The 20,785-nt window shown below is 41.6% G+C and overlaps 1 protein-coding gene across 1 annotated transcript in view; it reads right to left on the bottom strand.

Moving 5' to 3' along the window:
• Positions 1-2,634, bottom strand: part of MARCH11 (membrane-associated ring finger (C3HC4) 11) — a 37,417-nt gene extending 34,783 nt beyond the window's left edge. The window contains 1 exon segment of the mRNA XM_009883794.1: positions 2,557-2,634. Within this exon segment, the coding sequence (XP_009882096.1) occupies positions 2,557-2,634 (78 nt within the window).
• Positions 2,635-20,785: the final 18,151 nt, after the last annotated feature.

Raw genomic sequence — 20,785 nt, 5'->3', positions numbered from 1 at the left:
CGGAACATCCCGCCGCCCTCACCGGGACGGCTCAGCGGTGCGCGTTGCCCTTCCCTTCGTGGCCGTCCCCTCGGCCCCGGGGCTGGTCCCAGCCGCGAGTAGCGGCATGTTGTTGTCCTCTCCTCCCCCGTGCACAAACCCTGATCTCGCTGCCGGTCACGGCGCCCCGGCGCTGACAGGGCTCCTCAGCCCTGGCACCCCACTGGAGGTCCCGACCCTTTGAAGGACTCGTACAGATCTTTATTGGGTTTTTCATTGCAAAAGATTGCACTTGTAAAAGCTCAACAGAAAGAATATTCAACAGTTGTACTTCGAGTTGGAAACATTAGTCCTCCTAGGCTTTTGCGGCTGGCTTTTTTCTTCTTTTTTTTTCTTTTTTTTTTCAAATTTATTACATCACCTCATTTTCAAAATTAAACTTGCTAAAAGCATCATGATGAAGTATCTCCTAAAAACAAACCCCACAGTTGTCAGAAATTCTTTAAAGTTTGGCTGGGGCTGCTAAAGGAACGTATGTGTGAATTTCAGCATCAAGTATAACACCAGTGCACATTTCATCTCGTGAAAATGACAGCAACTGTCTGTGTGGGGAAAGAAAAAGAAAGAAAAAAAAAACAACTAAAAAAAAAAACAATTGCGAAGCCATATGCTCTTCCATAGCCACATTTAGATTCGAAGTGTGATGAAATCACCCATCATCTTCACTGGCTGCTTCATGTGTAGTCTCAAGATGAGGGTGTACTTGGGTGAGCTCAGGCACTGCCTTCACCAGCCGTGTTTTGATAGCAGTGGTTTTCTTGGCGTGGATACTAGAAGACCGCAGAAGTACAGAGAACCAACCTCTTCCTCCTCAACCCATGATCAAGAGGCTGTGAAGCTCTCTGGAGAGGCTTGCCAAGTATACACCAAATACCTGGTCCCACCTTTCGGCCTGGCTGGAAACCAGCTCAGGTGACGTGCTACCTGCAGAAAAGCAGCAGCTCTGTGTTGCAGGAGAGTGACATTTAAACTAATTGGGGCAAGGCGCAGTTAAAGCCCTTTCGGTCCTCCTACAGCCTGCATCTATTATGGAGGCCATGTGATAGAGACATTAAGGACCAAGAACAGCACTGCGGTTTACAGCATTGCTCTAAGAAACGTGCATGTTCAGAGGTTGTCTTCCTATAGTGGAATAAGAGGTATGTATCATTACACCTTTTCTCATCATCCACTAGTGCACATTTTCATGAAAATCTTTGTTCTGACACCTCTGCATTAGCTAAGCCAGCCCTGGCCTTTTAGCTTGGCGTTAGATACTCCAACCCTAAAATTACTTTTGTTCACAGTGTGGTTGTTAAGTAGGTAGGTAATATGGGTTCATCCAGATTGGGTAATGTAACACAAAAAATGTCACATTGACAGTGACATTTTGATGAACTGCAGAGGCTGTGGAGTTAAGAAATTCTTCTACATATAATTTGTTCATAGCAAAGTAATACCTGAAGGGGTTGCCAAAGAGACTAAACAGAATTGGAGAGAGAATTAATCAAATAGACTAATTCTAAGGAAAGAAAGCGCAATCACAAAAAAATGAAAAAACAGAAAATGTCAGAACAAGGAGATGAGTCCAAAATACTGGGTAAAAGAGAACTAAAGCAGAACCAGAAGGAAAAGACAGTGGAACTAAAGCAGTGAAGTGAGAAATGAATGCTAAAAAGTTACTCATCTGCATTGGAGGAATACAGCATGCCCTTGCAATTTGCTCTATGTGGGGCTTTATGCCATTTTTCTTATTCATCCTTTTGTTTGTCAGCAAAATTTCAATAAATAACACGGCTTTTGGAAAGGGTATAAAGAGAAGATAAAAATGCCAACACAGAAATGGAATGACTTCTTAATGTCAGGAAAAGAAAGAAAAATGTGACTATAGAGAATAATAGAGTGTGCTAAGAAGGTCGTTCTTTTCTACTCAATCTTGCTCAAAATAAATATATAACATGACTCTTAAAAGGGAACACATCTGATGCAAATTGGAAGAACTTCTTTCTCACATATGTAATTTGGATTGCAAGTGGGTATTTCATAGACATGCGCTTTTTAATACATCACCTGTTTGCATGTCTACCAACAGCTACTGGCACACTAGCTAAAATAAAATTGCAAAGGCTATTGATCCCCACGTTTCAGAGTGCATTAGCATTGTTTGGCATGCTGGGGGTGGGAGGAGATGCCGGCAAAAGAGCAGAAGGGGTGGAGAGCATTATACGACACAGCCTCCAACCGAGGTAGCATTCAGCCTTCTGCTGAGCGAGAGAGGGGGACGGGAGCCAAAACCAAAGATTGAAACAGAAAGAAGAAAAATTTAAAGCAGGAAAGGATATTCTGCTTCGTAACAGCAGTAGTGTAGGTGGTTGGGAGAAAGAAAAAAGAGAAGTTGAAAACAGGAAGAATTAATTTGTGATTAGGACAGCGAACTGGAGCTCATGGGATTTATGTTCAAGCAGAGTTTTGCTTTGCACTCCTTGAACAACCTTGAGCAAGGGACCTCAAGTGAGCCAAACACAGGCATCTGGTTACCTCAACGCAGGCAGCTAGCCATACTCCCAGCTGGGTGTCCAACAGCCTCCAGAAGACTGTGGCTCTCACTTCCGCCATCTTTTTTGGGAACAGTGGGACATCCAAACTGGCACTAGACCCCCAGATGCAGGCACATCTCCATTAGTCTGTCTCTGTCTTGTTTTCTACATGAAACTGAAGCAATGTTTGCTTTCTCTGTTCTTATTCCTGCCTCTCCCATTACAATTTGCAATATTTTACTGGCAGATTCAGGCCATATTTGTACAGTCTTGATCTTGGCTGAGGTATCTAGGCATTAAAACAAGACAAATAATAAGGAACAGTGATACAGATAAAAATAACACCTAGGTAATAAGACTGTGGGACGGTGAAATGAATTGTATTTTCAGCCGGCAATGGAAAAGGCAGGAGAAGTACAACCCCTGAGGGAATGGAAGTTGTCTCTCCTCTATTTTCCTTTCGTTTCTGCTCCAGGTACATTCTTTTTCCCACTACACCAGCTCAGCACTGTGCAATTCTTTCCTCCAAATAAACTAGTGGAAACTCAAGCCCAGTTTTTTACCTGAGGACAGCCAGCTATAGGTAGAACATCCAGGAAGAAAAAACAGAGGAAGGCATTTGAACGGAAGGGAAACATTCAGGGAATGGACTGAACAATGGGTTTCTTTAAATTATTATTTATCAAGATAAACACTGTATGTAAAATTTTATGTACAGAAGAGGTTGCACAGGAATAATGTATGCAGGTAACAACCTACTCGGGGGATATTATAAGAATGGAAGTTCTGTGTTACTGCATATTTAAAAATCAACTCCTGCACTTCTTTTTTTCCAAAAGTTTCTGTAATGCATCAGCCTGTACCATAAATACAGTAACAGAACAGCTCAGTGAGGGGTTTGTTCCATTTTGCTGCTTCCTGTATCTCTGAGGAAAACAAGATGGTATAGTTTTAAAATATTAATAAAGGAGTAAAGAGAGTAATTACCAGTGTATTATATTCAAAACAAAATTCTAATGAGATAGTAGAAAATGAAATCTACTTAGATAATAATATAGACACATTATTATTCTATTTACTGAGTAGCAGGTATATGTCCCTTTCAGAATAAAACTGATGGAGATCACCTGTAAACAAAAATAAGGCATTTTGGCTGTAAGCAAGTGCTTCGATTTAATTTGAAATGCACTTTACATGTTTAATGCAACATAAAACGTGCTTCTGAGTAATATCCCCATCTGTTAAATTTCCGTGTTCAACTTTATTACACTAAAAGATCTGTGCAGATGGTTAATAACCATGCTAGTGACTGTATTATTTGCTGCTTCACTGAACGTGCCTGATTTTTGTTATGAACACACACTCATCCTGCAGTCAAAGCGTTAACAGTTATGTCAACCCATTAAAACCTCATGCGGATAGAAACCTATTGTCTAATGAAAATCTTTATTTTCACATTGCTCTCTTGATTTTTTGGAAATGTGTACCTAGGTTCCTATCCAACCCAGTATTGGTCAACATTGATGCATAGCAAAAGTATCTAGTCTTAGCAGCTACTGGTGTGTCATCCTCAAACCTTCACAGGGATTTCCCATCCCATGTTGGGTCTGTGACTGCATCCCCCTCCCAGAGGGCTGGGTCCCGGGACTCAAGGCTAGCTCAGGGACAGGGCAGCCACAGGCTGTCCCCTTCCCTCCTTCTGTGACTGGGGCTGGCAGAGGAGCCACTGCCAGGACCAACCCTTGCCCACAGGAGCTGCTCTTAACTGAGCCCTTGCTGTTTGACCCGCACTTGAGCTCCTGCTGTGTTGCAGGCCATGCCAGGCCATGGCCACACCAATATGGGCCCACCTATGGGATCATGTCTCTTCCTGGCCTCATCCCCATCCCCAAGGAGGTGCCCGATGCCCAGGGCTGGGGCTGCCCCAGTGTCCCCAGCTGCCCTGGCTGCCGGGCTTTGCCATCACCCACCCGGGGAGCCCCTGGCACTCCTGGCACAGGAGCCTGAGGTGCCAAGACAGTTTTCTGTAGCAACTTTTCTTCTGTATTGTCCAAGAAATGGTGATTGGCATCCTTTTTCTTTTACAGGAGGCTTATGAAAACATGCATCCGCTAATTATTTTAATGTGCTTTCAGATGCTTACATGGACGATGACATAAAAGTTTCAAATTTTTAATTTAATCCAGTTTTTATTCTTGGAATATTATCATGCCATTCATAATTATGTTTTACTTACTAAATTCCTGTCTTATTTGCCAGTATGCTGTTTTAATTCAGAGCTGCTAATTTATTTTTAAAACATTTGAAACTACCTATGATTATTTTTTCTCCATCATGAAATATAGCTTCCTGTAGAATACAGTCTCCCATTTTTTTTACATTTTTCCTTGTACCAGTTGTTGAGGGGGAAAAAAAGGCTTAGCACAGCTTCCAGAATGAGGTAATCTTTGTTTGCAAGTAAATTTAGTTCCTTGGTTTATTTTGGAAACAGATCAGCTGTCACAGATTCTAGAGGGCGGCATCACTGAGTTCAGTTTATTGAAACAGAAATGACAGAATGTCAATTAGCTTTTCCATTATATGTTATATGAACAAAAGCCACTGTGCAAGGCCAAAGTGAATTTATTTTAGTATCAGCTGTACAAATCCCTTTTTATCTGTTTACAAAGAAAAGAAAAATAAACCTTTTTTTTGTTGTTTTTAATAAGCATTTTCTTTGGATTTCCTTGTCTATAAGCATCAGAATGACTGTAATATGCAATACAGGCAACCTGAAACCTTGAAAAGTAGTGGTGAGGCATCCAAAATAATGTAACAGCTTCCCAAATCCTTACCCCCGGTTTTTGGTCCATTCTGTACACCTCCAGTGTATGTCTAAAAACTTAAGAAGTTGCAAACTGTCCAACGTTTGTAGCAAGGCAAGTGAAATGTGGCTTCTATTGCTGAAATGCGTTCTCAGGGATACCACCGCGATCTGAACCCTGGTTTGGTCAGCACTTCAGTACACACAAGGCAGGAGAGAGAACTTCCCCGAAATAGCTGCAGGTAAGAAGGAAACACAACAATGAGTTTGTGATGGTGGGAGCTGGAGCTTGTCAGACTTACATGATGGCATCAAAACTCACATCAGATACCCATTAAATGAGAATGGATGTTTTTCTTGATAAACCAAACCACAAAGGGCAACAAAGTATGTATTTTGCTGAAGTATTTTATTGCTATTTATGCGATGAAAGAAAACGGGCATGCATCGAGGTTTGAGATGTTCGTTCCTGGCTGAGGAAGCACTGGTCTGGTTGTCTCTCACACCAGATGCTTGACTGTTATGTCTCCACGGGCTCAATCTCATTCTGGAAGTAAAAATATGAGCCCCTGTTCTTTGAACTAAAGACCAGATCTTCCATCCTTGATGCAGCAGCAGTCGTAAACCTCTCTGTGTGGTCTAAGCCATAGAAGGTGTCACAGCTATGATGAATCAGTGTTAACTTACAGAATTACCTAATCTAGTAAGTGTTTTCTGAGAAACTGTGGCAAAAACGCAAACTACCAGGTTTGCCTCTGGTTTGACTGGGAGTTTTGCAGCTCTGCCAGAAGTGACCTGTGGAAGTTATCGGTTACCTGTTATATAGCTGCTAAAAAGAAGACCAACTCCTGCAGATATGAAACTTTGCTTCCTAAGGGGTTCCAAAACATTAATGTGAATTGATAAAAGAGCTGGAGATAGAATTTATAATTTCAAGGTTGCAGATTGAGTGTGCTTTTCTGCGAAATAATCTCTTGTTCTCTTTATCTTGTTACCCACCAGCCCTCTTAAAAAGAAAAAAAAAATACTTTCTCATGAGATTGCCCATGTATATCGGGAGCCAAAATTCTGCTTCTTGTGATAAATTTGTGAGAAAATATATAATAATCACCACAAGCCATGCTGGAATAGATTAAGAAGGTGTTACATCACTGAAGAGGGTCTTCTAGTTCTTACAAAATCCACTGTACTTTCCAGTTAAATAATCTTGTTTCAGAAAGACAGTTATATAAACCAGAAAAAGTGACATCTTTTACGCTTCTAAAAGGGCAAACAGTAAATACTGCATTCTCGCTGACCCCACGGTCCTGCCAGATGACTACCTTATTGAACTGAGATATTAGCTAAATCTGTTATTTTAGCTTTTTTGTCTTAATTTTCTTCCTCTGGAGACACTTGCAGAAAATGTGAGGTAGTGCAGGAGCGTGTCATCTGGTATGGGAAAGGAAAAGGAAATGGTTGGTTTTGGTGGAAGCTCATGAGTGTTTAATCAAGTTCTGTGGCCTGAAATCTATAGTAAAGGAAATGTAGGATTTCCTGTGCATTGGTGATCAGTCCTGGAGGTGCGTGTTGAGTAGAGGTTTATGTAGAGAAGCGAAGGATAGTTTTTAGAAATGATTCTTTATTTATGATACTGTGATACTTTGCAAGCAAGGTAGGGCAGGGCAAGGACAGAAAAGGGAACTGTGGGCATGCCTACAGTACGGTAATACCCAGAGCCAATGCGTGGCAAGAGTTAATGTCTTTCATCGAGCTTCTTTCATGCATGTACTGCCGACACACTGAGTACATGAAGAGTAGAGCACAAATCCGTTGGATACCTGCGTCCATCACTGCACACTTTTCACTTTCACTACAAGAAAGTATGCTAGGGACAAGTGTCCTCACTAGCGGGTGTAGCTTCACGCTGAGAGTCTGCAAGGTCACTGAGGTTACTGCAAAGAGAAATTGGGCAAAATATGCTAAAGAGATACAGAACCGGTGGTTTATTAACTGCCCCTCCCTGGCGAACTGTGCATTGTCCAACTGGAACCTGAACACTAAATTGAATGAAATCTCCTGCAGAGATGAAGGCACCTGTTAACTACATATGTGACCCTTTTGAAGCACAGCTGCAGGAAAAGAATAGACTGCAGATTAGTCCTGCAACCAGTTTGAACATTCCCTGACTGCTAAAACTGCAAAATGAAACGTCTGAGTGATATTGGACATTGTGGAGGCACTGGAACAGGAGCGGCTTCAAATCCAGTGGCAGACCCTTCAGCAAAAACTTTGAGTGCTTGTCTGAAATCTCTGTGCTTTGGATGCAAGCAATCATTGCATTCCTCTGAGACATTTGCACAGAGTTTGCAGATATGCCATAGGACCTGTAAAAAGCCTGTGCCCTTCTGGGGCAGCAACTGGAGACTGGGAGATCAAGCAGGATACCTAAGGGCATTCAAAATGGCACCAAATACCTATGTGCAAGCAGCTAATTAAAACCTGAATCAACCTTCTCTAGAGAAATAGTAGTGGGGCGAAGTCAGACTGCACTTAAGGGCATCTCTACCTCTCACTATTTCTCTAGACTTTTTGAGAACAAAAGCATTACCACTCCCACTTCTGGTTTGGCACAGTTCCTTTTCTCTCTGTCATTTGCAGTGGCGATGGTAGAGAAAGACATACGTGGGCAGTGCTGAACTGGATGAACAGATCCTGGATATAACTTTAAAATGTTCCTAGATTAAGCCTATTGCTAATCGTGAATCCACAATTAGTGAACTTGACCCTTGTTCTCTTGGTAACAAACACTTCTTTCTGGAACAATTGCTTGAAAGAGCAAGCAATTACCTTCTTCTGTACATTTGATTACTAATTTCTTACCAGAACGATAAAACCCAAGTCACTTCTCTTCCAGTCCTTGTATTATAATTTCATTGCTGCTGCCAAAGCATGCCTGGCTTCTGCTTTGTATATTTGATGTGCAGCTGTGGTAGGAAGCCACAAATAGCAGCACAGCGTCTTTAAGAGCTGTGCTGCCAAGGGTAAAAGGACCCTGCAGGGCAGCTATTCTGAGGGAGCCATCCTAACTGTTTGGAAAGCAGCAAATCATGTTGTGATGAGAAAGGTTAGCAGAACTAACTAGAAAAGTGTTCTTTTTCCAACTTTTCCCATTGCAGGAAAGAAAGTGGCTTTTGGCCAACATACACAAAAGAAATCAGTACCCTTTCTCACTAGTTTGAAAGGCAGCCATAGGCTGCTCTAGCCGCGTTATATATTTATGGAGGCATGACGCAGTATGGAAGTATTATACCGTATATTGCTATTTATTTTTTTACCTGCTGTAGTAGATGAGGGATACTTACAAAACAATCAATCTGTAGGATGCCTTAGGATTAACTAAAAGAGTTTTTTCATCATTTACAATAAGGATGGGCACGTGGCATTTGTTTAACTGAAGAACCTTATACACTCAAAAGACAAAGGGTAGCATCCTTAAGCTGTGCATACTAGACACTAATTGCTATCCCTTATTGAATTAGAAAACATGAATATCCATTAGCAGCCATGTCTGTCTTCAGGTGAAATAGGGCAGCTGTTGGAAAGCTTTCATGACTGGCTGTGAGCTTTTCAAACTCTGCATGTCCCAGAGCCTCCTGTCTCTTTTTAGCCAAGTGCTTGAAGCATAAGCACTACTTGAAAGATAAGCCTGGGTGTTTAATTACAATCTGAAGAAAGATGTTTGAATATGTTACCTTAAATTTCAGCCCTGTATCTATTTTCTTCTCATAAATGCTTCTCCTGACAGCATCAGCTCTTTTGAAATTGGCCTGTCCTTGTTTATTTGTAATAAGCATTCCCAACTCTCTCTTGATAATATTTCAATGAATCATTCAGAGAGTGGAGTGAATTGGATTATTTGGTCCAGAGTAAATTGTAATACCCAGTGATTTTTATCTTTTTATGTCTGGGTCGTGTTCACCTGAATCACAGGGAAAATGAGCTTTAACATCTTTCATAAAAAAATGTTCCCTTGGGATGTATACCCAATTTGCAATGATTGTCAGTTACAACAGCTGACACAGATATGAGAAGCTGCCAGCTAACCTTAATTAACACTTTAAAGCTGTAGATCCTGGGAGCAAAGGACAATTAACTGATCTTTCTGCCTATTTATGTACTTTGTCTTCTGATGCCCATATACGTTCACTAGTAACTTTGATATCAAACAAAAAACATTGTGCATACATTCTTATCCAATTGCATGCCATTATTGACTTTTTATCAAATTTGATATTGCATTCCGAATAAACATGAAACTGCAGTATAAAAATCTCTACAGGATTTCAGGACAAGTACATGAACAGAAGCCTGTGGTGACTTCAAATATTCATGGGAACATAGGTTTCAACAAGCCAGAAAAGATCAATAGTCTAAATGCTGAAATGTCCTGCCTCTGGCAATGGTCTTTGATTATCTTTGAAAGAAAGTTTACATGGCTTATTTCCATACAGGGTCAGGCCTATCTGGGTAAAAATATATGTTCAAATGCTAGTCATATGGATGATCTGCTTGTGCCCTAAAGCACTAGACTTGCTTTCCTAAGTCATTCTAATATAAGTTTCCTCTTCTTATTGCTCTCAAGCACGCTCCTTTGATCTTGTATTTGATACTTAGGAGAAAAGTCAATCCGAAAAATGAGACTCCTTTAGCTAAGTGTTTCTACATGATTTCCCTCTATTTATTTATTTATTTTTCATTAATGCACTGGCTTCATTATAGGACATGAAAAATTCTAGTCACATAGAGTTTAATTACTGTACTTTTTCTCAAGGGATATTCATTTTAATCTGTATCACTACTATTACTGCCTTAACTAATAACTAAAAAAGTTCATGCTCTAGGTTAATAGCCTGCAGCTGCAATGTAGAGAAATCTGCAGTACTAAATACTGCTATCTAAATAAACTAGATATATCTAATAGTGATATCCAATGATGGTGAGTATTTGCACACAGATGTTGACATTAATCTCAAGTGCCAGCTTATTTCACTCTACTTGATTTTATTGTATTTGCACCTCCATTAAAAAACAAATCAGCTCTGGAAACAGCACGTTGGCCAAATCTTTCAAGCTTAGGAATTTCTCAAGGTGTCCAGCTTGAGAGAAAGGTGTCCAAACCAATGAATTACAGGTGGTCTCAGCCATCTTGGTAGTCTTCACTTTAGATACTTTTACACTTACTGTCAAAATAGACTTTGTGAAGACTTCATTTTTCTGTTCAAGGGAAAGTAAATCACAAATCCCACTTTGACTTCAATAATGCTGTCAAATTTTTAACAGGGACACTGACAGTATCTGCCTGATCAAGGGGAGCTTCTTGACAAAGCTTTCTTACTCCAGCTACAGGAGGCATCACACTTGCAGGCTCTTACCCTGCTTGGGTACTTCAGCCACCTCGAGTTCGGCTGGAAAAGTAGCATGGCAAGCTGCAGGCAATCCAAAAGACTCCTAGAGTGCATCAAGGATAACTTCTTAAGCCAGGTAGTACACAGCCCTAACAGAGGGGATGCGATACTGGACTTGTTGATCACAAACACAAGTGAGCTCATCAACGATGTCAAGACTGGAGGCAGTCTGGCTGCAGTGATCATGCACTGGTGGAGTTCGCAGTCCTGAAGCATATGGGTCAGGCACAGAGAAAAGTCAGGACCCTAAGTTTTAGGAAAGCACGCTTCCAGCTCTTCAAGGAGTTGTTAGTCAATAGACCCCCCTGGGAAACTACCCTCAGGGTCAAGGGAGCAGAACACAGCTGGCAGATCTTTAAGGACGCTTACCAGAGTGTAAGAGCTCTCAATCCCTGGGAGTAAGAAATCAGGAAAGGAAGGCAAGGGACTGGCGTGGCTGAGTCGAGACTTGCTGGTCAAACTAAAAGGCAAGACGGAAACTCACAGGAACTGAAAACAGGGACAGGTATCCTGGGAAGAATATAGGGACATTGCTCAGTTGTGTAGGGATGGGGTCAAGAAGGCCAAGGCACAGCTGGAGCTGAAGTTGGCAAGGGATGCAAAGAATAATAAGATGGGCTTCTACAGGTATGTCAGCCAGCAAAGGAAGGTCAAAGAAAGCCTACACCCCTGATGAGCAAGACTGGCAAACTGGTAACAACGGGCAAGGAGAAGGCTGAAGTACTCAACAACTTTTTTTCCTCAGTCTTCACTGGCAACCTCTCTTCCCACCCCTCTTGAGTGGATGGACCACAAGATGGGGACTGGGGGAGAAAAGTCCCTCCCACTGTAAAAGATCAGGTTCATGACCACCTAAGGATCCTGGACATACAGAAGTCTGTGGGACCTGACAAGATGCATCCCAGAATCCTGAAGGAATTGGCTGATGTAGTTGCCAAGCCACTCTCCATGATATTTGAAAAGTCATGGCAGTCATGTGAAGTCCCCAGTGACTGGAAAAAGGGAAACATGGCACCCATTTTTAAAAAGGGTAGAAAGGAGGACCCTGGGAGCTACCGACCTGCCATCCTCAGCTTTGTGCCTGGGAAGATCATGGAACAGATCCTCCTAGAAGTTATGCTAAGGCACATGGAGGATAGGGAAAAGATTCGAGACAGCCAGCATGGCTTCACCAAGGACAAGTCCTGCCTGACCAAATTAGTGGCCTTCTATGATGGAGTGGGTGCATCAGCGGACAAGGGAAGAGCTACAGATGTCATCTATCTGGACTTCTGTAAGGCCTTTGACACAGTCCCCCACAACATCCTGCTCTCTAAATTGGAGAGGTATGGATATGATGGGTGGACTATTCAGTGGATAAGGAATTGGTTGGATGGCTGCATCCAGAGGGTAGTGATCAATGTCTCAATGTTCAGATGCAGATCAGTGACAAGGGGTCTCCATCGCGGGTATGTACTGGGACTGTTCAATATCTTCATCAATGCATAAACAGTAGGACTGAGTGGACCCCTAGCAAGTTTGCATGACACTAAGATGAGTGGTGCAGTTGACATGCCTGAACGACGGGATGCCAAACAGAGGGACCTGAACAAGCTTGAGAAGTGGGCCCAAGATGTGAACCTCATGAGGCTGAACAAGGCCAAGTGTAGGGTCCTGCACATGGGTTGGGGCAATCCCTGGTGTCAATACAGGCTGGGGGATGGAGGGATTGAGAGCATGCCTGACAAGAACGACTTGAGGGTGCTGGTGGATGAAAAGCTAGACATGAGTCAACAATGTGCACTCACAGCCTAGAAAGCCAACCACATCCTGGACTGCATCAAAAGAAGCATGGCCAGCAGGTCGAGGGAGGTGATTCTACCCCTCTGCTCCACTCTCATGAGACCCCACCTGGAGTACTGCATCCAGCTCTGGAGCCCACAACATAAGAAGGACATGGACCTGTTGGAGCCAGTCAAGAAAACTAGAGGTTCCTGTGAAGACAGGATGAGAGAGTTGGGGTTGTTCAGCCTGGAAAAGAGAAGGCTCCAGGGAGACCTTATTGCGGCCTTTCAGTACTTAAAAGGGGCTTATAAGAAAGATGGGAACAAACTTCTTAGCAAGGCCTGTTGCATAGGACAAAGGGTAATGGTTTGCAACTAAAAGAGGGTAGGTTTAGACGAGGTATAAGGAAGGAATTTTTTACAATGAAGGTGATGAAACACTGGAACAGGTTTCCCAGAGAGGTGGTAGGTGCCCCATCCCTGGAAACATTCAAGGTCAGGTTGGACAGGGCTCTGAGCAACTTGATCTAGTTGAAGATGTCCCTGTTTATTCCAGGGGGTTTGGACTAGATGACCTTTAAAGGCCCCTTCCAACCCAAACTATTCTATGATCCTACGAAAATTATGCTATGCTCAGAACTTGTAGAGTACTGCATAGTCAGTCTGCCTTTCCTGTCAAACCTAATAGCCAAATACTTGTATATATCTGCTCAACTGTCGGGAGGGGGCTTATAGTGAGAACTTCATGGAATAAAAGAATTGTCCTCCTATATCCAACATGCCCATCTTGCTCAGTCAAAACAGTTCTCACAGTCTCTTGCTTGTGCCTTCACCACTCATTATTATACAAACACATGGCGTCTTTGTTGTATAAACTGTACAGCTTGGCCACACTAATATAGATGATAAAGCTACTAGTGTCTCCTGCATTTGCATTTCATACATGAGAAAGGAATGAAGGAAAGTAATAGAAACTGACTGGAAGTTTCAAAATAAAATTTCTATACCTATTAGAGTTATCCTTTGAGGTGGTTTGGCTTTTGGTTTTGTTTTGGGCTTTTTATTTAGTTAAGAGTAACAGGATTTTTGGTTTGCATATTTGTATGTTTTAATGTCTTCTGAGGAAGAACAGCCACTGTTTCTTTGTTTATACAGGTATTTTCCAATCCACAATTCGAAACATTCTACCTAGTGGTGCATCCAAAAACTGTTACTGAGATGAAAGGTGGAAAGGTGCCAGAGAATGGCACTGAATTAAAAAAGAATGAGAGAAGAATGTAAAGAATGGGAGCTGTGTTGGCTATGGAGAGGGGGTAGAATACTCTTCACACCTACTAACAGTGGTCCTAAATGAGTCGACACTCAGATGTCCCACAATTCTGGATGTCAGCTTTGGTGATGATCCCTATGCAAGCAGGAGAGTCTTGTTACTACAAGCCTTTCTGCAAGTGTCTAGCTGAGACCAACAAACTTTGCAGCTCACTGTTTCTCCACGCCCCTGCTCAGCTACCGCGTGTGTAGCTTGGTCAGTTTGGAGCTACCTCCAGTTCTGTAGGAGGGACAACTCCACCAGCACCTGGTAGGCAAACATAGACCTTACCCACTGCAAAGTTCCCACGCCAGCAGGAGAAACAAGTATGAAATGAAAATAAGGGCACTGCACCACTGATTTTCCTTGCCTTCTGGTTTTGGTATGTTTTACAGGTTGTATTTTGTTACATAAAAAGCACAGCTCATTACTGTTTGTAGCCAGCTGATTTGTCTGCCTTGTTCTTTTCCACCAACAGCTGTGCCAGCCCTGCCCCCCTCCCCACCCCCCCAAAAAAAAAAAATTATTAAATCAACATTACCCTCTTTGACAAATGTTGGAAAAAAGCAAATAGTATGAGAGCTGGTTTTGTGACATGCTATGTAATCAAGCAAGCAAGCATGGAGACTAACATAATGTATGAGGTTTTATTCCAGTACAGATTAGCATTCTCATTGTCTGAGAAGTTCAGAAATGCAGCAGAGAGAATAAGATATCAAGAGTATCGTTTTCCCGGGCAAATCAGTGGATTATTAATTAAAAACATTGTACCTTGCACTGAAATGAAAACACATGGCATTACGAATTTCCCTTGCCCCCCAAATGCTAGTGTAATATTATTTATATGAGTACTTTCTAGTTTTACAAATTAGTCTGTCGATTTCCAGATCTTTCACCGTATGGAAAGAGTCACTTACAACTTTACAGATGTTGCGCAGAGCACAGATGACCACACACACAAAAATGGTGTTTGTAACGTTTACATCCCAGGTACTTTGGAAACACCACTGTCTTGCCTTTAACCTTCAAAATGCGCACTCTCTGATCACTGTACAGCTACTAAGAGTGTAATTAAATTTTCTGTGTGTCTTACAGTGCTACAGTAAGATTTTGAAATCAGTGATAGCAGAAAATAGGCACAAAATATAACATTTTATTTCATAGCTTTTATCCTACAAAATAGTCACGATACTTGCATCCTGTTGCAACAAGGTGAGATGGAAAACATCACAGTTTCTCCAAGCATGCACATGCCTCGTCTCTTCATCATCTTGCTGTCATTCTCTTTACCAGTGAATCTTACATGAGAAGTGATGAGCTTGCCCCTACAAGCTCTAAGCAGTACGTTCTCAGACCCATTCAAAGGCTCAGGCAAAGGGCATGAATATCCTGTCATGTTCCCAGCAGAGTTTGAAAACCCTGTTCTCTCCATGGCAGCTGTTATCCTCAGTTTGATGTGCCACAGTCTGTGAGTAAATGAACCTCATTGTCGCTCCACAGACCTCCACCATCATCAGACTTTGTTAGCTGAGTGGTCAGTGCCAAGGCAAAAATAGCACCTTTGTGTCCTAGGACACATACCGTTGATAAAATTTCAGCGCAGTTAAAAATTACCTTTGAGAATTTATGGTGAATAGGTGGCATTTCAGACAATGGGAAGAGTAAACATGTTGTCAGCTTTAAAAAGAAAGGAAGAAAATACGACCAGTCAGCAAAGCTTCTGTTTCTGGAAACAGAAGTGCTGGAACGAATAACTAGACAGACTTCTTGGAGGATAACAAGGAGAGAGTGACAAAGAATGTCACTTTTTTGTGAGAATAGATTATATCAGAATAATCCACTTTCCTTCTATGGGTAACAGACGCTGCAGACAAAGGAAAAACAATTGCTATCATATTTCTTGACTTCAGAAAGGCTTTTGATGCTGTTGTTCATGACATTCTCCTTAGCAAATTAGAAAACATGATGTACACGAGTCTAGAAGAGAACAGCCCCATCTTGGAAAAGCCATTCTTAGAGACAGAGAGGCTACTGAGGGGCACAGTCAATGTGGAAGTTTGGATTGAATGGGTTCCATGAGGGTCAAGTGATACTCTGCAGCAAGATACTGCAAATTGGTTCCTTGGGAAATCTTTCCTGGTAAGGGTAAGGATAAAGATACTAAATGCCTATCAGGACAGTGGAATTTTCATTAACCGAGCTTTAAATAACAAACTAGAAAAAAAAGTATGTTGAAAAAACACAGGTAAGGACCCGAGTATCGTAACCTCTCTTAACATCCATTTTAACTGGTTGTTTTGCTACTCACGGACCTGGGCAAGTATATCTCAACCCCCTTTAAAGATTAATTTAGCCTAATGCTCTGACTGTAACCATAAGAAACAAGGCAACTATAAACTAATGCATAGTCTCTGTATATGCCTGTGTTGGAGATTCCCAATTTCTGTTCGCTGTGTAAGGACTGTTTAACAGTTTTTCAGGCTGAAGGTTACGTCTAAAGCTGATAGCTTCTAATGCATTCATGGATTTCCCAAGGCTCCCGCCAACCTACTTGTAGATTTGACCTGACACCATGCAGAATTATTGCAATCTACTGTGTAGTCATGTGTGAAAAAGTATTTCCTTTTGTTTAATTTTACATCTGCTGCTTGATACTTTCACTGAAGTCATTTAAACCTTATCATACACAGTGAGTAATAGAGGCATGACTTACCTTGGGCAGAGGTGTTGGAGTTTCTGCTGCTTACCCCAGGCTGGCAAGGAGAGAACATCCTTTGTGTTGTGTTTGTTCAACCTTTCAAGAAATGTTAGTGTACACGCAATGGCAAATGTCATAGTATCAGCTAAAATTGTCCCTAATTGTCCCAACCTTATTCTTTGAATTTCTTACTCTTGTGTCTCACAAACTGAGGTCTCTCCCTATCTACAATGTAAGTAGTTCACCTGTTGGCTAGAGCAGCTCATCTAACGGAGTCATGAGTAGCAAGGAGGATCAATTGTTCATTGTCTTTTCCATAGTACAAATTAGGGAATATCAGATGAAAGTAGTGGGTAACAGTTTCAGAGCAAACAGAAGGCAGTGGTTCTTCTCACTAAGTGAAGCTCCTTCCTGCAGGATTTTGCCGGTGCTAAAGTTTTTACCAAAGTTTAAGAGAAGATTCATCTATTTCATGGAAGAAAAACCCCTTGAGGATAACTAAATACACAGGATGCACATTTGTTTTTAGGAGTTCCTAACTCTCAAATGGTTAGAGGCTGAAAATAATACTAAGAATTATCATATAAGCTTGTCCAGTTCTTACACCCTTCACAAAGCATCTGCATGTGATCATTAGCAGAGAGACTACTGGGCTAAATGGACCTTTGGTCTGACCCCTTATGGCTGTTTCTGCTACTGCAAATAGATACAAAAGTAAAGTATCAAGTAGAATGAAAATAAATCTACTGTTGGAGTTGTCCAAAGACAATGTCTAATAACGCATTACATATTCTTTTCTATAGTGGCCTTGCTGTTACAGTGATGAATCTTGCCCCACAAATCTCAGGCACGACCACTGATAGATGCAGTGGTTGTTTCGGTACCTAAGGGGGCAAATGCACTCTACAGCATGCCTCACGGTCTTGGGCCAGTGCTTGTTCAAGTCAAGCTGTTTGCTGGTGTGTGCTGCATCTGCCTTCCTGCCTGCACTTCAGACGTGCAGGAGAGGAAAGGTATTACCCATGGCTCATCCTGATACAGAATCAGGCGATTCCTGAGAAGTTCACTTTGTATATCCACCCCACATTGTCAACACCAGGCTTTGTGACGTGATGTAACCACTACTCGCCACATATGACAATACAAAACAGCTAGTTAGGAGCCTTCAATCAGCTAGAAAGTGCTACTATCTTGCAGTATAGATGTATCCATTGCTTTTGCTAGTCACAAATAGGCTTGCCGCACATATGAAGGTGTTAGTATTGCTCTTTGCATTTATTCTATCTTGGCTTCATTGTACAACTAGATTAAACATAATCAATGTGTCACGCAATTCCACAAATACTTCTGTGCATACTCTGGAAATATACTGTCTTGCAATGCTAAGCTGCTGTACAAAAGAGTGACTATGCTGCTTCATATTACCATTTCTTGCAAGTAATTTCAGCAGAGCTTCACAATGGACTGTGAGACAAGCCTCAGTCCGGTGTTTTGCTCCTGTGCCAATCTATGTGAGGTAGCCATTCACATGAGTAATGCTCTGCCAGAGGCTGATATTAATCAATGCACTTTCATAAACTTTGAATTATGACTATATGTGGCAGATGTAGGACTGGGCCTGTTTATGTTTGCCACAGCTTTTAGCTAAAGTACTAACAAACCACCATCATATTATCAAACTTTTACGTTCCAGAAATTCCTTCTCGCTTGTAAGAATACTGTGTTATAATAATCGTAGCAATGTTCAATAATGCACAAATAATCTTTATTTCTTTTTGAGAAGCCAAATTTTGCTACTATTTCAATCAGTAGCTCCTTGTCTAAGAATCATAGAATCATAGAAGGGTTTGAGTTGGAACGGACCTTAAAGATCATCCAGTTCCAACCCTCCTGCCATGGGCAGGGACACCTCCCACTAGACCAGGTTGCTCAAAGCCCCATCCAACCTGGCCTTGAACACTTCCAGGGATGGGTCATCCACAACTTCTCTGGGAAACCTGTTTCAGTGTTTCTCCACCCTGACAGTAAAGAATTTCTTCCTAACATCTAGTCTAAATCTACCCTCTTTCAGTTTGAAACCATTACCCCTTGTCCTATCACTACGCTCCCTGATAAAGAGTCCCTCCCCATCGTTCCTGTAGGCCCCCTTTAAGTACTGGAAGGCTGCATTACAGTCTTGCCGGAGCCTTCTCTTCTCCAGACTGAACAACCCCAACTCTCTCAGCCTGTCCTTATAGGAGAGGTGCTCCAGTTCTCTGATCATCTTCACAGTCCTCCTCTGGACTGGCTCCAACAGGTCTAGTTTGTTCTTATGTTGGGTGCCCCAGAGCTGGATGCAGTACTCCAAGTGGGGCTTCACGAGAATGGTCCTCTTTGATTTCATTTTTATGTTTTCATTTGGTAACATTCACAGAAAAAATATGATTCAACAGGCATAAGAATATCAGAACCTGGACAACTAGAATTAGTAAGAAAGCTCAGCTTATTAGAAAAAAAAAATAATTCAAGATTTGGTATCAAGATAGAATTTCTCTAAAGCATATATACACTGAAAATCTAAATGTGACTGATATTAAGAAAAATTGCAGCTTTCATTGATCCCGTCCTTTAGGCACCACAGTTTTGTGGAAGGGTCCCTTATAGGTAGAGGTGCTTTTCCTCTCCACATGTAACACGGCTGCTTGGAGTGCTGCAGATTCTGTCTTGTTGGATCACCACCCAACTCTTAGGCATTACACCAATGAGTTTCGCAACATCATGCATTTCAGCCCAGCGGCCTGAAATCATTAAAAAGACATTACATTTATTACATTACTTTAATTGTTTTGGATCAGCTCTCCTTGTTAATCATCATCTGCCTAAACCAGGACTACCCGTGTAAGAGTTTGCAGAATCTGCTTTACACAGCTCCTGCAGTACTAACCTTTTGAAGACTGCTGTTGTCAAATGCTGTTCCCAGACAACATGGAATAATTCAGTGAGAAATGATGGATGAATGCCAGATGACATAAACATGAAGTATCACTGATTTTTTATTCCAGTCTTTGAACCATGTGTTAATTGCAAAAAGATGTGTGAGATTGGTGAAAATGTGGAAAATGCAGTCTGCTGGGCTGTTCTGTACACCGATAAAATCTATATAGAACTAAGACATGTGTCTTCATTTAATCTTATAATTGCCAAAGGCAGTTCATTGGCCTTCTCCAGTTCCCTTCACTTCTCTCCCAAAATTCATGGGCTGCAAAACCTGGCATGTTTTCTGTTCTGCCAATTAGAGAAAGACTTGCAGAACCTTCAAGTTGTGACTAGCAGTATCATCTCATGTTACACCAAAGGTGCAACATTTATTAATGCTAGAAGAATGCTATTCCGTCAAATTATATCCTAATTGAAATACAGATCTCGGTAAGTCGAAGTTCAAGGATGAGTTCTTCCCATTTGGCACATTTATATCAAAAGAATTGGATATAAAGGCTACCATTCTGACCTGACAGTTTTACGCAGGCAGCAAGGACTAAGGTAAGCTTGGTCTGTACTGTGTACTCATAACTTTTTCACCAGGGAAGTTCTCTCCCAATTGTAGCAATACTTGAAATTAGTGTGGAAATGAAAATCAAATGCTTTTACCAGACATCTAAGCCTAACCTGGCAGAATAAGGTGCAAAGCAGTGAAAGTCTGCAAGAAAATATCTTTTTAATATTCCCGACAAAATTAAAAAACGTCATTTTTCTCCTCTCATTTTACTCGTCTTAATCATCTCCCTGAAACAGGTCTTCTCATGTGTTTGCAGAACCTTTTTTATGAAACCCCTGTATCACTGACCCTTTGAAATCTGGTGTTGTTAAAAATGGTTTCAGATCAGCATGAAATGGCTGCCTTGAAGGATCCTGGGATTAGATTTGCTTTTTTATCCTGAGTACTGTTTTCTTAATCAAAAGAAAATCTTGTATCTCCCTCATCATGTCTTCAAGGTCTACGAGGTGCTCCCACCTTCTCCTTCAAGTACTGCTTCTACAGCATGACCCACAAGTCTTTCCTTTCTCCGGCACTTGCTGGTCCCTTTATTACTCTCCCATAACATAGTGAAGAAATGGCAAGTATAAAGGCAGTGAGCCCCAGGAGAACACTCAAGCATCAAGGTAGTGCTGTTTGGGAAGGTACAGAGAAGTGGTGTCTGATCCACTGAACCACCCACATGAGAGAATATGG

The sequence above is a fragment of the Charadrius vociferus genome, unplaced genomic scaffold (genome assembly GCF_000708025.1).
Source record: "Charadrius vociferus isolate BGI_N301 unplaced genomic scaffold, ASM70802v2 scaffold103, whole genome shotgun sequence".
Taxonomy (NCBI): domain Eukaryota; kingdom Metazoa; phylum Chordata; class Aves; order Charadriiformes; family Charadriidae; genus Charadrius; species Charadrius vociferus.
Note: the sequence above shows the minus strand (reverse complement) of the source record. Positions and strands in the feature narration are given on the sequence as shown.